We start from the raw sequence: 22,237 nt of genomic DNA on the forward strand, positions 1-22,237 counted from the left end.
CAATAGTGCGTGTCTCACCTTGCTGCAAGCTTTCCAAGGATGCAATCAAACACGGGGGAGAAACAAACAAACTCAGTCAAGAAAGTCAAGTAAGGGAACATTTTCTTCCCTCTAGCATCAGTTCCTTTTGTATCTTTATTTGTCAAGTGAGAGGGAGGAATGAGAGGCCAGAGCATCTGGCCGGTTCTCAGTTATGTATAGTTTCAGGCACCATTTATGTGCAATGAGCGCTGGTCGAAGGAAGGGAATTTCACGGCTCACTCGCACCACGGTTCCTTCAAGGCTGATGAATCAGACATCTCTTTCGTTCTTACTGTGCATGCCCTCTACCTTTCATATGGCCTATTTGTTGACCTTTTTCCATTTAGACAATAAACCCAAGCACACCTTCTGCATCCCTTTGCCCTACGGGAACTGAGGGTGATGAAGGGAACATGCACGTGGAAGTACCACGCCATGAGAGAGCAGCATTGAGTCCTCGGGACAATAAATACACTGAGAGGTGGAAATTAACATCCACAAGAGTGTAGTTGTGATTTTCCCCCAGAACAAATATATAACAGGGAACTTTGTCATAACAATGACAGGAAATCATTAACCACATCAGGATTGAAGTCCCCACTGTAGCAGTGGATGAGAAGACTTCACCTGTGAGCTTCATTAAAAATGCAATATTTTGTATATTTAGCTTTTTTCAAAGTTTCACCAAAACACCTGTAATTAATACAATTTTTTGTCTTATCTGTGTTAATGTATCTGATGTGTAAAACCTTACTAGATTTGCCCCAATTTGAAGGTGTCTGTGGCTTTCCAGCACTCCATGTGTTCCTAGCCACATCTCACAGGCAGACTTTCTAAAGTAGTGCCATTCAATAACACTTTTGGCGACGATGGACAGGTTCTATATCTGCATTGTCCATTGGGATAGCCGCTAGCTACATGTGGCTATTGAGCACTTGAAATATACCCGGCATGACTGAGAAACTAGTTAACACTTAAAACATTTTTCTTTTTTGATACAGGGTCTCACTTTGTCACCCAGGCTGGAGTGTAGTGGTGCAATCTTGGCTCACTACAACTTCCGCTTCGTGATCCTTCCACCTCAGCTTCCCTGAGTATCTGGGACTACAAACACGGGCCACCATGCCTGCCTAATGGTTTGTGTTTTTTGTAGAGATGAAGTTTTGCCATGTTGCCTGGGCTGTTTTTGAACTCCTAGGCTCTGCCTAGTGATCTGTCCCCCTTGGCCTCTCAGAGTGCTGGGACTACAGAGGTGAGCCACTGAACTGGCCCTAGTTAACACTTTAATTAATTTAAATTTAAATAGGCACATCTGCCTAGTAGCTACTGTGTTGGATAGCACAGCCCTCTGGGGTTCTGGTACATCTGTCAAGGCCAGAAAAGGTGTGATGGATAGTGCTATATCTGCTACAGGGTGGTAATCTGATACAGGCCTGCTCGGGTGACACCACCCAAAGAAATCTCATCAGTGTGCACCTCTGGCAAGCCTGACAAGGCTGACTTCCCTCGATGGGACCCTCCGATTTCCCCATTCCCTGTAAGTAACTGTGCTGTCTAGGGAGAGAATTTGCTCTTAGATCATCAGTCTGTATGTGCGTCTTCAGAAGAGATAGTTTCCCCTTATTCCAGCAGTTTTCAGCTTTTTGTTTCTGATTGCAAATGATTGACTCTGTTGATTGCTGGAAGTTACACAGGTGACTCCCCACCCTCTCGGGCTACCCCACCAGTGACAACACAGGCAGGGGTGACCTGGCTTCCTTTCTGGGTGATGTTACCGGGTAGCTGCCTGCTCAGAACCCACAAAGCCTGCCCCTCATCCCAGGCAGAGAGCAACCCAGCTCTTTCCCCAGACAGAGAGAGCTCGTGTGGCCTGCTGTCCCCGGGAGAGTTGCACCACCTTCCACGGTGAGTATTGGTCTTCTTCTTGCTGCCCCCAACCCAGTGTCATCTTGGTCCTCAGTTGTGTGCTGCTATGACGGCTTCTAAAACCTGGGCTTGCATTAATTTGTTCAGAGGTCGTGGGCACTAGGCATTTTGCTAGAAACTTCCAGGAAGGCAAATGGGAACTGGTGATACCCAACCCAGGTTTCTTGAAGGGCGAGTAATAAAACTCCCTTCCCACTCACATACATGAAGCTTAGGCTTAAGGCAGCCTGTGATTTATATCTTAAAAAAAGGAGAAGCAGGTGCTGGGTGAAAAGATGGTGGCCAGGGGCTGGGTAAAGGATGCACGCATGAGGTCCTTGAGTCTGAGACATTGCCCCATGGAAAGGATTCTTTGTAGCAGTGAAAAAATGGAAACAAGGAAACTATGCACCAGGAGGCGAATGGTTAAGTGAATTGTGATGTGTCTAGACAATGGAATACACAGCAGCTATCCAATCCTATGATATGGCTCTATGTTGAATTGGCATGGAGGTGATCCATGAAAGATGGGCAATTAGGAAGCAAAGACAGAAGGTTATATGTGTAGTCTGATTTCCTTCCTATTAAGTGTGTGTGTGTGTGTGTGTGTGTGTGTGTGTGTGTGAGGCTGTGTTGCAGAGAAAAAGTCAGAAAGGAAGTATCTCAGATACTTAACAATGGCTAAACTAGGAAAGGGTGCTTGAGGAGTTTTTATTTTCTATATTATGTATGTTGGCATTTTGGGGATTTTTTGTGCATTGTAAAAATACTCGTTTACGATCAGAGTAAAGTAAAAAGTTATTTTAAATGACTCGTCAGTGGATGCTGGTTTGCCTTTTCAAACACACCCAACCTCTTTAGATTCTGAATTAGCTGTTACTCCATAGACGGCTGGCAAGTCCATCCAGAGAGTGGTCACTGTGTGCTGAACTGTGCAGCAGCCAGTCTGTGGGATCCCATCTCCTTATTTCCTTTCCTGAATGAGCCAAAGCTACTTTGCTATTTCAGCATCTGGAATTTCAGAGTCCTTTTCTTCCAATATCTGCTTGTCTGTTCTGAAGCCCCCTGGTGTATGCCTCACAGGCTGGCACTGGGAGACCCTGGGCCCTGTACAGCCCCTGCTGGGCGGTTGGCAGGCATCTGATCCAGGCTTGGTGAGTGGATTGATCTGATAGATGGCTCAGAGACCCCGCCCCATGTAGGGAACAAAAAGCAGAGCTATGAAAAAATGTAAGAGATGATTCAAGCTCTGTGTAGCAAATTGTACAAAGATCAAAGTAAGGACCTGCATTCCTGACTCATGTTGGTATCCGATTTGATGTTAGTGCTGTGAGCATCAGAGGCTGTAAGTGTGGGGAGACGCTGTGTGCACAACAACCCCATGCTGATTTTCACGTTGGCTACTTAAGAATGTTAAAGAAAGACTAATAAAGAAGAAAAGAGAGAAGAATCAAATAGATGCGATAAAAAATGATAAAGGGGATATCACCACCGACCCCACAGAAATACAAATTACCATCAGAGAATACTATAAACACCTCTACACAAATAAACTAGAAAACCTAGAAGAAATGGATAATTTCCTGGACACTTACACTCTCCCAAGACTAAACCAGGAAGAAGTGGAATCCCTGAATAGACCAATAGCAGGCTCTGAAATTGAGGCAATAATTAATAGCCTACCAACCAAAAAAAGTCCAGGACCAGACGGATTCACAGCCAAATTCTACCAGAGGTACAAGGAGGAGCTGGTACCATTCCTTCTGAAACTATTCCAATCAATAGAAAAAGAGGGAATCCTCCCTAACTCGTGTTACGAGGCCAACATCATCCTGATACCAAAGCCTGACAGAGATACAACAACAACAAAAAAGAGAGTTTTAGACCAATATCCTTGATGAACATCAACGCAAAAATCCTCAACAAAATACTGGCAAACCGAATCCAGCAGCACATCAAAAAGCTTATCCACCATGATCAAGTGGGCTTCAGCCCTGGGATGCAAGGCTGGTTCAACATACGCAGATCAATAAACGTAATCCAGCATATAAACAGAACCAAAGATAAAAACCACATGATTATCTCAATAGATGCAGAAAAGGCCTTTGACAAAATTCAACAGCCCTTCATGCTAAAAACTCTCAATAAATTCGGTATTGATGGAACGTATCTCAAAATAATAAGAGCTATTTATGACAAACCCACAGTCAGTATCATACTGAATGGGCAAAAACTGGAAGCATTCCCTTTGAAAACTGGCACAAGACAGGGATGCCCCCTCTCACCACTCCTATTCAAAATAGTGGTCGAAGTTCTGGCTAGGGCAATCAGGCAAGAGAAAGAAATAAAGGGTATTCATTTAGGAAAAGAAGAAGTCAAATTGTCCCTGTTTGCAGATGACATGATTGTATATTTAGAAAACCCCATTGTCTCAGCTCAAAATCTCCTTAAGCTGATAAGTAACTTCAGCAAAGTCTCAGGATACAAAATCAATGTGCAAAAATCACAAGCATTCTTATACACCAGGAACAGACAAACAGAGAGCCAAGTAATGAATAAACTCCCATTCACAATTGCTTCAAAGAGAATAAAATACCTAGGAATCCAACTTACAAGGGATGTCAAGGACCTCTTCAAGGAGAACTACAAACCACTGCTCAGTGAAATAAAAGAGGACACAAACAAATGGAAGAACATTCCATGCTCATGGATAGGAAGAATCAATATTGTGAAAATGGCCATACTGCCCAAGGTTATTTATAGATTCAATGCCATTCCCTTTATGCTACCAAAGACTATCTTCACAGAATTGGAAAAAACTACTTTAAAGTTCATATGGAACCAAAAAAGAGCCCGAAATGCCAAGACAATCCTAAGCCAAAAGAACAAAGCTGGAGGCATCACGCTACCTGACTTCAAACTATACTACAAGGCTACAGTAACCAAAACAGCATGGTACTGGTACCAAAACAGAGATATAGACCAATGGAACAGAGCGGAGCCCTCAGAAATAATACCACATACTTACAGCCATCTGATCTTTGACAAACCTGACAAAAACAAGAAATGGGGGAAGGATTTCCTATTTAATAAATGGTGCTGGGAAAATTGGCTAGCCATAAGTAGAAAGCTGAAACTGGATCCTTTCCTTACTCCTTATACGAAAATTAATTCAAGATGGATTAGAGACTTAAATGCTAGACCTAAAACCATAAAAACCCTAGAAGAAAACCTAGGTAATACCATTCAGGACATAGGCATGGGCAAGGACTTTATGTCTAAAACACCAAAAGCAGTGGCAACAAAAGCCAAAATTGACAAATGGGATCTAATTAAACTAAAGAGCTTCTGCACAGCAAAAGAAACTACCATCAGAATGAACAGGCAACCTACAGAATGGGAGAAAATTTTTGCAATCTACTCATCTGACAAAGGACTAATATCCAGAACCTATAAAGAACTCAAGCAAATTTACAAGAAAAAAACAAACAACCCCATCAAAAAGTGGACAAAGGATATGAACAGACACTTCTCAAAAGAAGACATTCATACAGCCAACAGACACATGAAAAAATGCTCATCATCACTCGCCATCAGAGAAATGCAAATCAAAACCACAATGAGATACCATCTCACACCAGTTAGAATGGCAATCATTAAAAAATCAGGAAACAACAGGTGCCGGAGAGGATGTGGAGAAATAGGAATACTTTTACACTGTTGGAGGGACTGTAAACTAGTTCAACCATTGTGGAAAACAGTGTGGCGATTCCTCAAGGATCTAGAACTAGAAATACCATTTGACCCAGCCATCCCATTACTGGCGATATACCCAAAGGATTATAAGTCATGCTGCTATAAAGACACATGCACACTTATGTTTATTGCGGCACTATTCACAATAGCAAAGACTTTGAATCAACCCAGATGTCCATCAGTGACAGAATGGATTAAGAAAATGTGGCACATATACACCATGCAATACTATGTAGCTATAAAAAAAGATGAGTTCGTGTCCTTTGTAGGGACATGGATGCAGCTGGAAGCCATCATTCTCAGCAAACTATCACAAGAACAAAAAACCAAATACTGCATGTTCTCACTCATAGGTGGGAATTGAACAATGAGATCACTTGGACACAGGAAGGGGAACATCACACACCGGGTCCTATTTTGGGGAGAGGGTAGGGGGTAGGGATAGCATTAGGAGACATACCTAATGTAAATGACGAGTTAATGGGTGCAGCACACCAACATGGCACATGTATACATATGTAACAAACCTGCACGTTGTGCACATGTACCCTAGAACTTAAAGTATAATAATAATAAAAAAAAGTTAAAAAAAAAAGAATGTTAGAGAATACAAAAATAATGATTGGATAATAATAGGTTCCAAGCTAACTTTTCTAACAGGTACTTTTCTCTTTTGGAGAATTAGCAGCTCTCTCCTTTCCTTTATCTCCCAGGTCCCTGCACATACCCCCTGCTTTCTGGCTTTTATGCCTTTGTCCATATGTTTTCTCACCCTGGAGCAATGTTCCCTCTCCTTATTGCATGTCTGCATGCTCTTCAGCCTTCAAGGACCCGCAAAAATGTCACCTCCTCAATGAAGCCCTCCTGGATTTTCCCCAGAGCTAGAGACATGACTTCTTCCTTCCAATTCCTAGCACAACTCATAGCATTTTCCATTCGTTGTTATTTGCAGCCATGACTTACCCACTGTACTTGAATGCAAGCTTCTTGAGAACATGGATCATGTCTTATACACTGTTTAAGCCAAATAAATGTATCAGGTACTCAAGGCACATTGAATAAGTGGGTTCGATGGGTGGCCCATGCCACCTGCAACAAGGCCTCACTGAGCAGCAAGGGAGAGATTTGCTGCAGTGCTGAGTCAACTGCCCATCCACTCCTGACAGACCACTGAGATGGTCCTCGCTCTCAGTATGTTCGGTCAAATGTGGGATTTTTCCCCCTATATTTTTCCCTCCTTCTCAGCGGCAAGAAGAAAATGAAAGCAAGCACTGAGACTTAGTACGTGGGAGAATAAAATATTTGAGACGTATTCTGACAAAAATGAAAGAGAAATAGATGGCAAGGCTGTCTGGAGGTTCTAGATGTGGAGTCTAGGGAGGGGTAGGTCCTGTTTTTACTCTTCGGCTCTCTCCAAATTTTCTATGAGCCAGAAGCAGATGCATATTGAATAAAATGTAATATATTACATTCTATGATCTACTATAATATATTACATTATATATACTATTTATTTGTTTATTTATTTTAGAGACAGGGTCTTGCTCTGTCACGCAGGCTGCAGTGCAGTGGTGCGATGTTAGCTCACTTCAGCCTTGAACTCCTGGGTTCAAGCGATTGTCCTGCCTCAGCCAGCTGAGCAGCTGGCACTACAGGGTAGGCAACCATGCCTGGCATATTTTAAAAATTTTATAGAGACGGGTCTTGCTATGTTGCCCAGGCTGATCTCAAATTCCTGGCCTCAAGTGATGCTCCCGCCTCAGCCTCCCAAAGTGTTGGAATTACAGGCATGAGCCATCTTGCCTGGCTTGTATTTATATACTACCTTTTTTTAAAAAAAAAAAAATAAAGACAAACCTTTCTAGAAGGCTAGTGCACAATTTAGTTGCATAAAGTAGCCATGGTGAATGTAACTACTAGACTTGCTCTTTCTGCGGTAACTAGAGCAGGCTACAAGTTCCTCCTCTAGATGAGTTTTGTAAACAGGTGTGCTGAACGTTGGAGCACTGGGCTTCTTCTTTTTTAAAAATCTGACAAGTTATTTTTATGACAGCTCTTAAAATTTCACACACTTGGTAAGGTATTTAAATAGTTTGCAAAATCTAAATGAAAACATGAGTTCATTTTCCATTGGTCATCGTGGTTCAGTCTCCTTCCAGAAAATGTTTCGGTGCTGATGAGCAGTGCAGTGTATGTCTTTCTCTATCTATTTTTTTAAAAAAAGATCACACAACATAAGCCTTCCTACATGTTGCATTTTAATCTTAGAGTCTTGGGGACCTCTTTTCTATCAGCATGAGGACCATCCTTGTTTATTGGCTACACGTGGTTTATTGGATTGATGTGTCATAATATTACCAATTGCTGAATGTTTAAGTTGTTTTCCAATTTTTGTTCTGCTCCAACATGTATCCCCACACCTGGACCCTTGTGTTCTTTTGTGAGAATACCAGTAGGGCAAATTCCAAGCAGACGTGCTGCAGAATCAGAGATGTTGTGCTTTGTAAATTGTGACAGATACGGCTTAACCCTCCAAAAAGATCACGTAAATGTATACTCCTCACAGCAGTGTGGAGGCCTTTTCTCCAAACTCTTACCAACATTGTTACCAGCTATTGCTATTTCCAGTCTGAACCTTGCTATTACTCACTATAACCAAAGCCATTCTTTCTTCTTTTTGTGGCTTCTTTCTTTGGGAATTTTTCTCAGATATTACATGATTCATATTCAATCCTTTCATGCAAGCAAAAAGGAGGTGACATAAGCCCTGGGTATTAGAAATATATACAAAGTGTTTTCTCACTGATATCTCAAAAATCAACCTCCCCATTCCCCAAGCTGTAATAAAATTAAATTTGCTGAGTTGAGGTCTTCCCAACTCAACTGGGCATTTTTCATCTGGGGGAAAAAAAAAGAGGAGTAATTCTTAACTCCAAAGTGGCTGCTTTTCTGCTTGCCGGGTGAGTTCCTTATTTCAAAACAGAGGCTCACTGGGCTTCTTGATGGCGCCTGGAGTCATGCCATGCAGGAAGCAATCACTCCACAGAGCTGAAGATGTCAGGACAGTTCAAAAATACTGCCTGGGGAAAGTTCTTAGTTCTTTGCCTTAGCAGGAAAGGGGCAGAATACAACCGTTCTAAAGAAAATGCATCTTTCATTCACCTGGGAAATATTTCAAAATAACTATAAAAAGAAGTTAGAAGCAGGTGAATTGCCCTACAGAGGGGAATGTTTTAATGAATTGGAGCACGGCCCCTGTCGGAATGCCATGTAGCTCATGCCTTCACCTGTATGAAGAATGTTTAATGATGAAGGAAATGTTTGTAATCTGTTAGGTGAGAAAAAGAAAATAAAAGTTCAAAGTGTACGAATTCATAGAAACACGGCTGGGAGGGAAAACAACAGAAAGTTAAAAGTCGTTATTTTGGGGTAGAAAGATTATGGGTGATTTTAATTTTCTCCTCTCGGTTTTTGTGTATTTGCCAAACTTCCTACAAATGTATGTGTTACTTTTGTAACAAAAAAAGTCATAAAAGAAAAGCATGGTCTTTTTTCAGATAAATGCCAGTGTTTTCCTTGCCCCCAGAGGGCTGCAGTGAAATTCGGTGCATGCCCAGGTGGCTGGGTAAGGTCACGGCCGGAGGCTGGGCTACTCATTTTTATTTCAGACACAGTCCTGTTCCAGGCTTTCTTGTGTCGTAGGGTCAATTGCCAAAATATTTTTTCCTCTTCTTTTAAAAATGTATTGTGAGTCTTACTTGTATCTAATTTCAAGCTTACTGAAAAGTGAAGAGTTGTGTAAAGAATGCTTATAAACCCTTCCCCCTAACTATTGTTTTCATTTTGTCCCACTGGCTTTATTATTCTCCTTCTCTCTATATACATATGTTTTCATTAATTTTTTGCATTTTTTGCATATTTTTTGAATCCTTTGAGAATATGTCAAAGACACTGTGCTCTTTTGCCCCTAAATACTTCAGGGGACAGTTCCTAAGAACAGGGGCATTCTCCTGTAAAACCACAATGCAGTCAGCAAAATCAGGAAGTTTAACACGGATCCAGCACTATCATCGAATTCACAGTGCCGATTGTAAGACTCTTAATTTCCCAGTAATGTCCTTCAGAATTACTTTTTCCCCACTCTAGGACCAAATCCAGGTTCTTGCATTGTATCTACTTGTCCTGTCTCTTTAGTCTCCTTCAACCTAAGATGGTTTCTCAGTTTTTCTTTGTGTCACTTGACCTTGATATTTGGCCGGTTACTTTGCAGAAAGTCCTTCATTTTGGGTTTTTCTGATGCTTCCTCATTCTTTGATTTAGGTCGACATTTTTTCCAGGAATAAAGATGCTGTGTCTTCCCTTCTCAACTGTTTAGGACAAATGTGACATTGGTTTGCTTCCACGTTGGTGGTATTGAGTTTGAAGACCAACCAGCTGGTTTTCAAATCCACACCATCAACATGTAGTTACATGTCTCCAGGGAGTCCTGGCTGCTTTAGTGGAGAAAGGTGTTTAGACTCCAAGATCAGGGCACTAGGCGCTCATTATGCTGTGTATCATTGCTTTTAGGTCCTCTCAGCAGACAGAGCCAGGAAATATGTATGTGAAACACACATACATATACACACAAATTATCTATCTATCTATCTATCTATCTATCTGTCTGTCTGTCTATCTATCCATCTATCTATCAATCATCTATCTAATTTAATCTTAAAAACATATGGGTATAAAGACACATGAACATGTATGTTCATTACAACACTATTCACAATAGCAAAAACATGGAATCAACCTAAATGTTCATCAACGATAGACTGGAGAAGGAAAATGTGGTACATATACACCATGGAATACTACACAGCCATAAAAAAGAACAAGATCATGTCCTTTAACATGGATGGAACTGGAGGCCATTATCCTAAGTGAACTCACACAGGAACAGAAAACCAAATGTCACATGTTCTCATTTATGAGTGGGAGTTAAACGTTAAGTACATATAGACACAAAAAAGGGAACAACAGACACTGGGACCTCCTTGACGATGGAGGGAAGTAGGAGGGTAAGGATCAGAAAACTATCTACCAATCAGGTACTATGCTTATTAACCTGGGTGGCGAAATAATCTAAACACCACGCCCCCATGAAGCGCAATTTACCTATATAACAAACCTGCACGTATACCCCTGAAGCTAAAATAAAAGGAAAAAACCCACACGATCAAAAAAAAAAAAAAAAAAGAAAAGAAAAGAAAAGAAACCCACGTGGGTCCATAGTGGCTATAACAGAACAGGAAGTTCTGGCTGCCTTCCTCCTTAGGGCCTGCTGACAGCCAGAGACGACACTGAGAAGTGAAGAAAACCAGAATGTTTTCGTCGTACTTTGCTTTCCCTGCCTCACTTGAACAGCTTTATTGAGGTCCAATTACAATAAACCGCAAATATTAAAATGCAGAATGTACGTTCTGACATACATACACCCCTGTGAAGCTCTCACACAACCCAGACAGTGAACATATTTATCCCCCATTGAGGTTTTCTTTGTACCCACCTGCCCTCCTGCCCTCCCACGCTCCACTTCTCTCTCTCTCTTTTTTTTTTTTTTTGAGACGGAGTCTTGCTGTGTCGCCCAGACTGGAGTGCAGTGGTACAATCTTGGCTCACTGCAACCTCTGCCTCCCAGGTTCAAGTGATCCTCCTGCCTCAACCTCCTGAGTAGCTGAGACTACAGGCGCACACCACCACTCCTGGCTAATTTTTTGTATTTTTGTAGAAATGGGGTTTCATCATGTTGGCCAGACTGGTCTCAAACTCCCGACCTCAGGTGATCTACCCACCTTGGCCTCCCAAAGTGCTGGGATTATAGGTGTGAGCCATCATGCCCAGCCACCTCCCCTTCTCTCTCTCTATTGCCAGGAAATCAGTGATTCTGCTTTCCATCACAATAGATTAGTTTGCATTATCTAGAGTTTTATACAAGTGAAGTCATACAATATGAACTCCCTTTGGTCTGGCTTCTTGGCATAATTGTTTGGAGACTTGTCCATGTTGCTGCGTGAATCGGTCATTCATTCCCTATTCCATTGGATGGATATTTCAAAGTTAACTTATCCATTTACCACTTGATGGGCATTTAGGCTGTTAGCAGTTTTTGGCTACTACAGAGTAAAGCTGTAATGAACATTCACATACTGGTCTTTATGGGGACATATGCTTACAACTTTCTTGGGTGAATACTTAGGAGCAGGATGACTGGATCACATGGTGAGTACATGAATAACATCTTAAGAAACTGCCAGTTTTCCAAAGTGGTTTTACCACACATTATGCATTGGGAACCACTGTACTTTCAGAAAAGCAGGGTGGGGTCATGATGTTGTTATGGAAAGGAAGCCAATAGGTTAGGATGGGATTTATGAAAGAGATTTTTTTTTCAAGAATCTTGGGGTGTGACGCTGGACAGGTTTCTTTGAAATGTACTTGCTAAGAGTATAAAAGGAAATGCCCCGGCTCAGGTACAGACTCCGTCCTTGAAGGCAGTCAAGCTGTTGTTTCTTCAGTTATATAGGGGTGGGCTTTGAAGAAATTCAAAACACATGAAAATGACAACTCGAGATTTATTGCAGTCAGTTCCGAGGCTCTGTGCACTAGGGAACTAGAACTCATTTTCTTCAGTACACAAACCTAGGACTTCCTTTTCCTGCTGAAGTCAGGGTAAAGAGGAGAAAGGTGGGTTCTGGGGGCACTGGGTCTCTTAGGGAGGGGGCCTCAACCCCAGCGGGCGCCATCCAGCCCTCATGTTCTTCGTGCCACCTGGTTACTCAAAGGCCCTTTTCCTGGGGAGTCCAGAGCCCAGGGCATTCTCAAAGCGACCACTGTCCTGTTAGCTTCGGTGAGTCCCTTAGCTGATAGAGCAGAGGAAGGGGAACCAGTCAGCAAAACAGGACGGGACAGAGAAGCTCAATCAAGGGAAAGGGAGTTAATGTAGAAAGCATGGGCTGGGAAAAGTTTAACAGCCCCCCTGCCATTCCTCATGTGTGGATGTGAGATGCACTAATTATTGTCTAAGTAGAAAGAAAACAAATGCTAGAATCAGGTGACCCTCAGAGTCAAAGAAGTGAATGATAACTTCAAAGGAGAGGTTCTTGCATTTCTGTGTGGACGACTGAGATGATTCTGAAACCTAGAACACTATATAGACTCTAACTCCTGCTTGACATATTTTTTTCAGAAGAACAAACAGATTTAAAATTTAATCTCCATCTTTTTGGCATTTGGTTGTTACTATACATTTACAAGCCAGTTCCCTTTTTGATGTTTGTCCCTTTTCCAGGAGCAGGCTTGCATCTGACTGACGCACCATGACACCCACAGACTTCACAGTGAGTACAGCCATGCTCCTCCGGCTCCTCAAAACACACGCTCATCTTCCCTTTTTAGGGGGTGTGGGAAGGATCCACTGTGGGGGAAGGATTTCTCTGTGTGGTTTCCCAGGGTAAGATCTCTGCCTGGCAATGCCCATTACTGGGTAGGTTGCTGTCCAGCACAGAAGGTTTTGCAAATGCAAAGAGGTAGCTACGCTTTGGGGTATGTTGTGGAGACAGAGGAAAATGTGGTGTTATAAATAGCTAAGGGTTTTTAATGACCTTTAACTAGGGTGTGCTTAGTTCCATGTGCCTGTTCTGAAACTCAGACAAATGAGGTAAAGGGAGAATTCATGTAATTTGCTTTTTAAAAACTCATGGTGGGCACATTAGTTGTGTTTCCTGCATAACATTATGTAGACCTTATGAAAACACATAACAGTATATATTCCCCTGAAAGGTCAAGAGCTGAACAAAAATTAGTGAGTTAGGCTGGGCACGGTAGCTCATGCCTATAATTCTAGCACTTTGGGAGGCAGAGGTGGGCGGATCACCTGGCCGAGGCCAAGATTTCAAGACCAGCCTGCCCAACATGGCGAAACCCCATCTCTACTAAAAATACAAAAATAGCTGGGTGTGGTGGCATGTGCATGTAATCCCAGCTACTTGGGAGGCTGAGGCACGATAGTCGCTTGAGCCTGGGAGGTGGAGGTTGCAATGAGCCAAGATCACGCACTGCACTCCAGCCTGGGCAACAAAGTGAGACTCTGTCTTAAACAACAACAACAAAAAATCGGTGAATCAAATCATAATCCAGAGAATCTTTTTTTCTTTTACAGCCAAATGTAATTAAGTATAGAATCAAATTAATTTCCCATGCTTTTGTTAGATTCATAAATGCCTTATGAAATTACCTAAGGGCTTTAATTTTGCTTTTCTCAAAGGGAAAGCCTGGGTTTTACATGTAGATAATTGAAATCCAGACTTCCTAGCAGGTGGGCTAACAAACTGCCTCACAGTACATTGTAGGTTTCCATGATCTAAAGAGAGTGGTGGCTGAAACAGTTCATCAACTAAATTATTTATGATATGCTAATGATTCATTAGTATTACATATGTGTAGTTACCTAGTTGCACCTATATCCATAACAACAAAATAGTAATTAATTTGGTCCTGGTGAAGTAACTATTCTTCTGACCAAAAGTAGATTCTTCAGTTTCTCCTGCAGTAAATTCACCTTTCAATACCTGAGGCTGTGGAAACAGAAGTAGATGAAAGCAGCAGAGCCAGGGCTGCTTCTGAGATTGCCAGTCACTTGGTTTTATCATTTGGGATCTTGGATAATAGCCAAACTCCGCAAAGCAGCCCCAGATAAGAAGGAAACTGCACCTCAATAATGACCTTCTCTAATCAGAGGAGTCTGGCGCCATCTAAATGGGAAGAAGATAGGACCTCTGTGGCCCTGGATCCCACATTCCATGGAAAGTAGCTGTGGCACCCTGTGGCCACCTTTCTGAGGATGTGCTGGGCCTGTCACCCATACAGGTGCCCCACATTCCTTCAGCGTCACAGTAAAGGCAGAGTCCTGTTTACAGATGAGGAGACCAAGACTGGGGAAGGTGGTTTGAGGGTTCAAGGTCTCATAGAGATTTGGAGGAAGAGCCCTTGAGGGGTGCTGTCGGCAATCATAGCTTTGCTGGGTTGCTCCCTCAGGGTGAATGTCAAAGCACTGAAATCCAGGTCTGAGTGTTGGGATTTAATACTTCCTTAAGTGTGGGGCCAAGGTGTCTGCCAGCGTCCCTGCTGATAACAAATTCATTGTTTTCCCTCCTCCCTCCTTCTTGTGCCCTCTCTTATTCCATCGCTCCCATTCCCTTGTGCCCATTCTTGGTGCTAAGGCACAACGGAAGCCTTGGCAAGCACAGTCCCTGCCCTTTCTCTGTCCATTCCCCAGAGGGGGGAATCTTGAGCCTGGGTCTGGCCAAGGGTTTCCAAAGAACACATGAGTCAGAGAAGGAGGCCCTGGAAAGCTCTGGGACCTTCTTCCTGCTCTGGGTGTTCACAACCAGGACGCCTGGGCTGCTGCTTCTGAGCCCAGGACTTCTGAGGGAAGAAGACATGCCTGTGTGTGAGCAACAGCCTGTGCGCTCAGAGGCTTGCCCGGGACACAGACAGGCAGGATGGGCCCCTTGCCCTGGTTGTGCACTGAGGTTTGTTTACATTTACTGGGGGATTTCCAGAGGATGTGATGTCTAAGAGTCATGACACAGGGGATATTATTCCAGGATTCCTTTTGTGGTCCTGACAAATTTTATATAAATCTAGATTTGGGGTGTAAAATTCAATTACTTAAAAAATATGCCTGGGGAGTCCCTAACCTAACTAACTTCACGCAAAAGCATGAGGTCCTTAATCCTCACCCAGCAGAAAAACTATGCCCCTGGGCTTCCAGCAGGACACAATATCCTTGTCTGGGATTCAGTCTTGGGAGTGTTGGCTGTGCCTACTCGCCGGGCCGTGGAGAAAGCTGGTCACCCAGGTCCTGGGACTTCCGCATATTTCTCCCCTTCTGCCCCTTCTACAGTCTCCTCCAGGCCCCGCTCCAGATCACCTTCCCACGCTGGCCCAGGAATCCACCTCCTTCCAGCACCTTAGCCCAGGACTAACACAGCTAAGGGACGCTGGCCTTCCTACCTGTCCCCGCTCCCCACTCCCCGTCTCATTTTCTCCCCATGAACCAAAGCCGTCTCTTGTGCTCGTCCTTTTGCCAAGCATGCCCTCTTTCCTCCCTTGCCTTCCTCTTTCTCCCTTGTCTGTCTTCCTCTTAACATGTCTTTAAAATCCATGGTGCTCCTCGCTACCTGGAGCGGCAGCAGAAGAGCAGGCTTGCTGGACCCGAGAAGCAACTCCATGCAGCAACACCCCTGGGCCCTCATCTGTGAGGCTGCTTGCAATTTGCTTCACAGCCTTGGGCTCGGGCTCATGTGAAAGTCTATTAAAACTATTTGACCAAAAAAAAAACCAAAAAACAAAAACCCAAAAACACAAAAACCAAAAAACACCAACTCACAAATAACAAACAAAAACTTCAAGAGCAAATTTAGTACCTATTCATCTGTGGATTCACAGTCGGTACTTGCTCATCTGCATGGTTTTACTGGGTTTTACTGAGGTTCCTCCAAAAGGTCATCCTCCCAACCTCTTAAACCTGCTGTGATGTCCACTTTGGGGTCTCCGTGCTCTTCACAGTCTTCCTTCTATCCTCAAGTACTTCTTTCGCTCAAAGTCCACTCAAATCTCACCTCCTACAGGACGACTGTCTTAGTGGAGCCATGATTGCAACTGGTTCCCGTGTCCAGCATTGGGAGGATTCTCCTGGCATGTCTCTAAAATGTGTGTCACCTAGGAGGTCTGTCCTCTCAAGAGGCTGGGTGTCCAGATAAAGACCAATGCCAGAAGAAACATCTCTAAGTGTAAACTGAAATGGATAAATCAGGCCTAGGGACTAATCCCATATAAAATAGGGAGATGAGTTTTCTTTAGTTCTTTGCAGTAGTGGGCCATTTCCAGCTGCCCTGGCCCGAAGAGCCACCTCCAGGATCCTGCTCCTGGGTCCCGCTCTTTGCAATAGGCTTTTCTCTTGGTCACATACTGGAGATGGAGTCAGGACTAGATGTCAGATTTTCCCAGTTGTCATCCAAGTTACCTTGGGTCCTCCTGCTATTTCCTGCCAGCCAAGGCCCAGATAGGACTAACATCTACTGTCCTTTATCAATCAACTCAGTGAGCCCTGATATCTAAGAAGCCCTCCACAAACACACACACAACAGGTTCTATATTCCAATAAGGTTTGAAAACATTGTTAAACAAAATTCAACTGATTCTGAAGGATTTCTCAGAGTCTTTACTGTGCTAATGTGTAATTAAAATAAAACAAGTTCTGGGCCAGTCGCGGTGACCAGCACTTTGGGAGGCCGAGGTGGGCAGATCACGGGGTCAGAAGTTTGAGACCAGCCTGACCAACATGGTGAAACCTCATCTCTACTAAAAATACAAAAAATTAGCCGGGCGTGGTGGTGGGCACCTGTAGTCCCAGCTACTCGGGAGTCTGAGGCAGGAGAATGGCGTGAACCCGGGAGGCAGAGCTTGCAGTGAGCCGAGACCATGCCACTGTACTCCAGCCTGGGTGACAGAGCGAGACTCCGTCTCAAAAAAAAAAAAAAAAAAAAAAAAAAATTAGCCAGGCATAGTGGCATGCACCTGTAATCCTAGCTACTCAGGAGGCTGAGGCAGGAGAATCATTTGAACCTGGGCGGTGGAGGTTGCAGTGAGCCGAGATGGCACCATTGCACTCCAGCCTGGGCAGCAAGAGTGAAAATCCATCTCAAAACAAACAAACAAACAAATAAATAAAACAAGTTCTGTAGGACTTTTCAGATCCTTCAATGTGCTCAGGAGTATTGTGAATTTCAAAGAAGGAATATGCAGCAGAGATGCTCAACTATTTTAACCATTAGTGTTCCACCCAAAACATGGTTTGGGAAATGCTGGTCGGATCTACTAGAAATAGATGGATATTACAACGTATACAGATAGGGAGAGCCCAGCTAACAGAAGGTAGAGAATATTTTGTTATTTAAATATAAACATTTAAGTACATAAAATAATCTTTGTACTTATATATTTGTTTATATTAACTGTTCAAAACAATATAAAAACTTACTGTGGATTTTGGGTGACTTCTAGTCCAAATGCATCCAGATGAATTGAACTATTGCATTTGCCTCAGGAGAAACAAAAGTGGAGATGAGATTTGGCAAGGAATGTCCCTCGAGGAAAGGGAGCGAGAGCTGGTAGTCCCTGGTGGAATTTGGGAGTCCTAATGGGAGCGCTGGGAGGGAAACTGGTGGGAAGTGAGAGTGTTTGAGGATCTGTGGGCAGAGGTTTTGGAAGGAATGTAGCAGGCATGGCAGGGACTCTCCTCTCCTCCTCCATGGACAGTCCATGTCCTTCATTCCCTCCCACCCCAGGTTTGACTCAAGGGCTTACATCCCAGGGTCTCATTTCCAGCCCTCATTTCCTGTTTCCGTGGGAGGGGTTCTAGGATGGCTTCTGATTCAGGAACCCCAAAAAAGTGTAAGAAGTGTGTGTGCGTATGCGCATATATGCGCGTATATATGTGTGCATGCCTGAGCGTGTATATATGTGCGTATGAGCATGAGTGTTGGCAGGTTTGTGTACATGAGAGCATGTGCAAGTGCATGTATTATGTGTATGCATGTACATGTGAGTATGTGTGCTTGTTGGGGCCAGCTTCATGGCTGTGCAACCCACACAGTCACACAGGGGCCCTGTGCTTAGAAGTGCTGCTTGTTTGAATGCTGGATGTATTGAAATTCCTAATAACTTTTGGACCGTGGGTCCTGCTAACTATAGAGCAGGTCATGGTGCTTGTGTGTGTACGTGGGGTTGAGAGTGTCTGTGTGTATATGTGTATGTGCATGTGTATGTGGGTGTATGCTGGTGGTCCTGGAGCTTTCAGGAAACTCAAGGGACTGGGATCCAGAAGAGTTTAAGAGCCCTTGCTGACCTTTTTTTAGGGTCAGTGAAAAACTGAATAGACAGGAGAAGGACGATCACAGTCATACTCACAGTTTGATAAAACTGCCCATCAAGAGTGTGGAGGCACTCTTACCCTATCAGAGCACTTGGCATGCACACTATAAATGTTCATTCACTTGTCTGGTTGCTCTATGGGTAGGTAAGTTCCCTGAGAGTGAAGACACACATCTGACTTATTTACTACAGTTTCTTTGGTGCATAGCACAGTAGCCAACATACAGTACGTGCTTAATAAACATCTGTTGAATAAATAAATATGTGACAACCCAAGCAGATTTCCTCAGAATGCCTACATCCTAGGCCTCAGAATGCCTACGTGTCTTTGGCCTTACCATAGGTGTTTGAGGTTGGAAGGGTCAAGAGGTCCATGCCTCTGCCATCAGACAGGACCTTCAAAATATTTTCCTTGACCTAATGCCATCTTGTGTCCCCTTGCAGAGCCCTATTCCTAACATGGCTGATGACTATGGCTCTGAATCCACCCCTTCCACGGAAGACTACGTTAACTTCAACTTCACTGACTTCTACTGTGAGAAAAACAATGTCAGACAGTTTGCGAGCCATTTCCTCCCGCCCTTGTACTGGCTCGTGTTCATCGTGGGCGCCTTGGGCAACAGTCTGGTCATCCTGGTCTACTGGTACTGCACAAGAGTGAAGACCATGACCGACATGTTCCTTTTGAATTTGGCAATTGCTGACCTCCTGTTTCTTGTCACTCTTCCCTTCTGGGCCATTGCCACTGCTGACCAGTGGAAATTCCAGACCTTCATGTGCAAGGTGGTCAACAGCATGTACAAGATGAACTTCTACAGCTGTGTGTTGCTGATCATGTGCATCAGCGTGGACAGGTACATCGCTATTGCCCAGGCCATGAGAGCACACACTTGGAGGGAGAAAAGGCTTCTGTACAGCAAAATGGTTTGCTTTACCATCTGGGTATTGGCAGCTGCGCTCTGCATCCCAGAAATCTTATACAGCCAAATCAAGGAGGAATCTGGCATTGCTGTCTGCACCATGGTTTACCCTAGCGATGAGAGCACCAAACTGAAGTCAGCTGTCTTGACCCTGAAGGTCATTCTGGGGTTCTTCCTCCCCTTCGTGGTCATGGCTTGCTGTTACACCATCATTATTCACACCCTGATACAAGCCAAGAAGTCTTCCAAGCACAAGGCCCTAAAAGTGACCATCACTGTCCTGACCGTCTTTGTCTTGTCTCAGTTTCCCTATAACTGCATTTTGTTGGTGCAGACCATTGACGCCTATGTCATGTTCATCTCCAGCTGTGCCGTTTCCACCAACATTGACATCTGCTTCCAGGTCACCCAGACCATCGCCTTCTTCCACAGTTGCCTGAACCCTGTTCTCTATGTTTTTGTGGGTGAGAGATTCCGTCGGGATCTTGTGAAAACCCTGAAGAACTTGGGTTGCATCAGCCAGGCCCAGTGGGTTTCATTTACAAGGAGAGAGGGAAGCTTGAAGCTGTCGTCTATGTTGCTGGAGACAACATCAGGAGCACTCTCCCTCTGAGGGGTCTTCTCTGAGGTGCATGGTTCTTTTGGAAGAAATGAGAAATACAGAAACAGTTTCCCCACTGATGGGACCAGAGAGAGTGAAAGAGAAAAGAAAACTCAAAAAGGGATGAATCTGTACAATATGATTGCTTGTAGTCAGAATTTGCCAAAGCAAATATTTCAAAATCGACTGACTAGTCAAGGAGGGTGTTGATTGGCTCTTGACTGTGATGTCTGCGATTCTCAAAGGAGGACTAAGGACCAGCACTGTGGAGCACCCTGGCTTTGCCACTCGCCAGAGCGTCAATGTCGCTGCCTCTGGAGGAGCCCTTGGATTTTCTCCACCCACTGTGAACTTCTGTGGCTTCAGTCCTCATGCTGCCTCTTCCAAAAGGGGACACAGAAGCATTGGCTGCTGCTACAGACTGCAAAAGCAGAAGGTTTCCTGAAAATGTCCATCTCTGGGAAATTTTCTACCCTGCTCTTGAGCCTGATAACCCATGCCAGGTCTTATAGATTCCTGATCTAGAACCTTTCCAGGCAATCTCACACCTAATTTCCTTGTGTTCTCCTTGTTCTGTTCTGGGCCAGTGAAGGTCCTTGTTCTGATTTTGAAATGATCTGCAGGTCTGGCCAGTGAACCCCTGGACAACTGGCCCCACCCACAAGATATCCAAAGTCTGTTGTCCTGCTGGAGGTTTTGACCTAGACAAGGATTCCACTTATTCCTTGGTATGGTGACAGTGTCCCTCCATGGCCTGAGCAGGGAGATTATAACAGCTGGGTTTGCAGGAGCCAGCCTTGGCCCTGTTGTAGGCTTGTTCTGTTGAGTAGCACTTGCTATGGGTCCACCGTCTGCTCCCTAGAAAATGGGCTGGTTTTCTTGGCCCTCTTCTTCCTGAGGCCCACTTTATTCAGAGGAATAAAGTGAGCAGATACGGGCAGCAGCCAGGGAGGGCAAAGGGGTGAAGCGCAGGCCTTGCTGGAGGGCTATTTACCTCCATGCTTCTTCTTTTCTTACTCTATAGTGGCAACATTTTAAAAGCTTTTAACCCTAGAGATTAGGCTGAAAAAAAATAGAATTCACCTTTGAATCTTTTGTGTCTTTCTTTTCACAATTTGGCAAAATGTATCACCTTTGAATATATTTAGCATATTAGAAAAGTGCTTTTTAATGTGTATATGAAACATTAATTACTTGTCACTTTCTTTACCCTGTCTCAATATTTTAAGTGTGTGCAATTAAAGATCAAATAGATATATTAAGGGTGTGAAGGCTGGTCTGAAGGTAGTGAGTTACCTCAACTGATTGTTCAATCAGTTACAGATTGAACTCCTTGTTCTACTTTCCCTGCTTCTCTCTACTGCAACTGACTAGTCTTTAAAAAAAAATGTGAAGAGTAAGCAGTGGGAATAAGGAAATGGAAATAAGATCTCCAGAATCTTAAAACCATCATGGCTGACAAATTTTTATTTCTCCTCTGTCCAAACTTACTCCTCAGGCTTTTATGTGTTAGTCAAATGGAATTTCCAAGGACTATTGGAACAGCACCATAAACCACCCCTGACTTTGCCACTTGCCCTAGAGGAAGAATCTAATTTCCCCAGTGCCTTGTGGATCGTTGTGGTTTCTGTTCCAACGCCATCCCTTCCCAAAGGGGACACAAAAGCACTGGACCCTGCCATTTCACCCTCTTTCTCCCTGCCCACTTCTAAAGCACAAGAGAGTGAGGAATAAAGTGAGCATACATGGGCAGCAGCCAGGGAGGGCAAAGGGGTGAAGTGCAGGCCTTGCTATCCCATTGACATGCTGCCCGTGAGGGGACAGTGGGTGGGAAGAAAGCATTGACCTGGGACCAGCAGATCAACATGGGCCCAGCACAGGCACTGCATCCATAGTAAAGGGGACGATAACTTCTCCAAGGTCACTTATGGACAGAGCCATCCATTGACCATTTCCAAGAGGAGACCCAGATATTTGCCCTTATAGGAACTTGAGAGAATAAAAAAGATTCAAGAGCCACTCCTAAATAACATTGTGCAGTTAGATGCAAAGA

General features: G+C 43.8%; 2 protein-coding genes across 5 annotated transcripts in view; one reads left to right on the plus strand and one right to left on the minus strand.

The window, feature by feature from the left end:
• Positions 1-22,237, minus strand: part of LZTFL1 (leucine zipper transcription factor like 1) — a 96,308-nt gene that overhangs the window by 62,045 nt on the left and 12,026 nt on the right. The gene's annotated exons all lie outside the window — the stretch shown is intronic.
• Positions 1,683-21,446, plus strand: CCR9 (C-C motif chemokine receptor 9). 4 transcript variants are annotated; one of them, XM_033204617.1, is made up of 3 exons: positions 1,683-1,926; positions 13,016-13,064; positions 19,108-21,446. In XM_033204617.1, the coding sequence occupies exons 2-3, from the start codon at positions 13,044-13,046 to the stop codon at positions 20,194-20,196; spliced, it is 1,110 nt and encodes a 369-aa protein (XP_033060508.1). In that variant the 5' UTR covers positions 1,683-1,926; positions 13,016-13,043; the 3' UTR covers positions 20,197-21,446. The 4 variants fall into 4 exon arrangements, with proteins under 4 accessions (XP_033060508.1, XP_033060536.1, XP_033060519.1 ...); XM_033204628.1 differs by lacking the exon at positions 1,683-1,926 and adding an exon at positions 11,594-12,411; XM_033204637.1 differs by lacking the exon at positions 1,683-1,926 and adding an exon at positions 12,434-12,574.

The sequence above is a fragment of the Trachypithecus francoisi genome, unplaced genomic scaffold (assembly GCF_009764315.1).
Source record: "Trachypithecus francoisi isolate TF-2019V2 unplaced genomic scaffold, Tfra_2.0 Lachesis_group0, whole genome shotgun sequence".
NCBI classification, from domain to species: domain Eukaryota; kingdom Metazoa; phylum Chordata; class Mammalia; order Primates; family Cercopithecidae; genus Trachypithecus; species Trachypithecus francoisi.

Coding starts and splice junctions, on each gene's coding strand:
- CCR9 (XM_033204617.1), top strand. CDS start 13,044: ATGACACCCACAGACTTCACA. Junction 13,065..19,107: donor TGACACCCACAGACTTCACA/GTGAGTACAGCC, acceptor GTCCCCTTGCAG/AGCCCTATTCCTAACATGGC.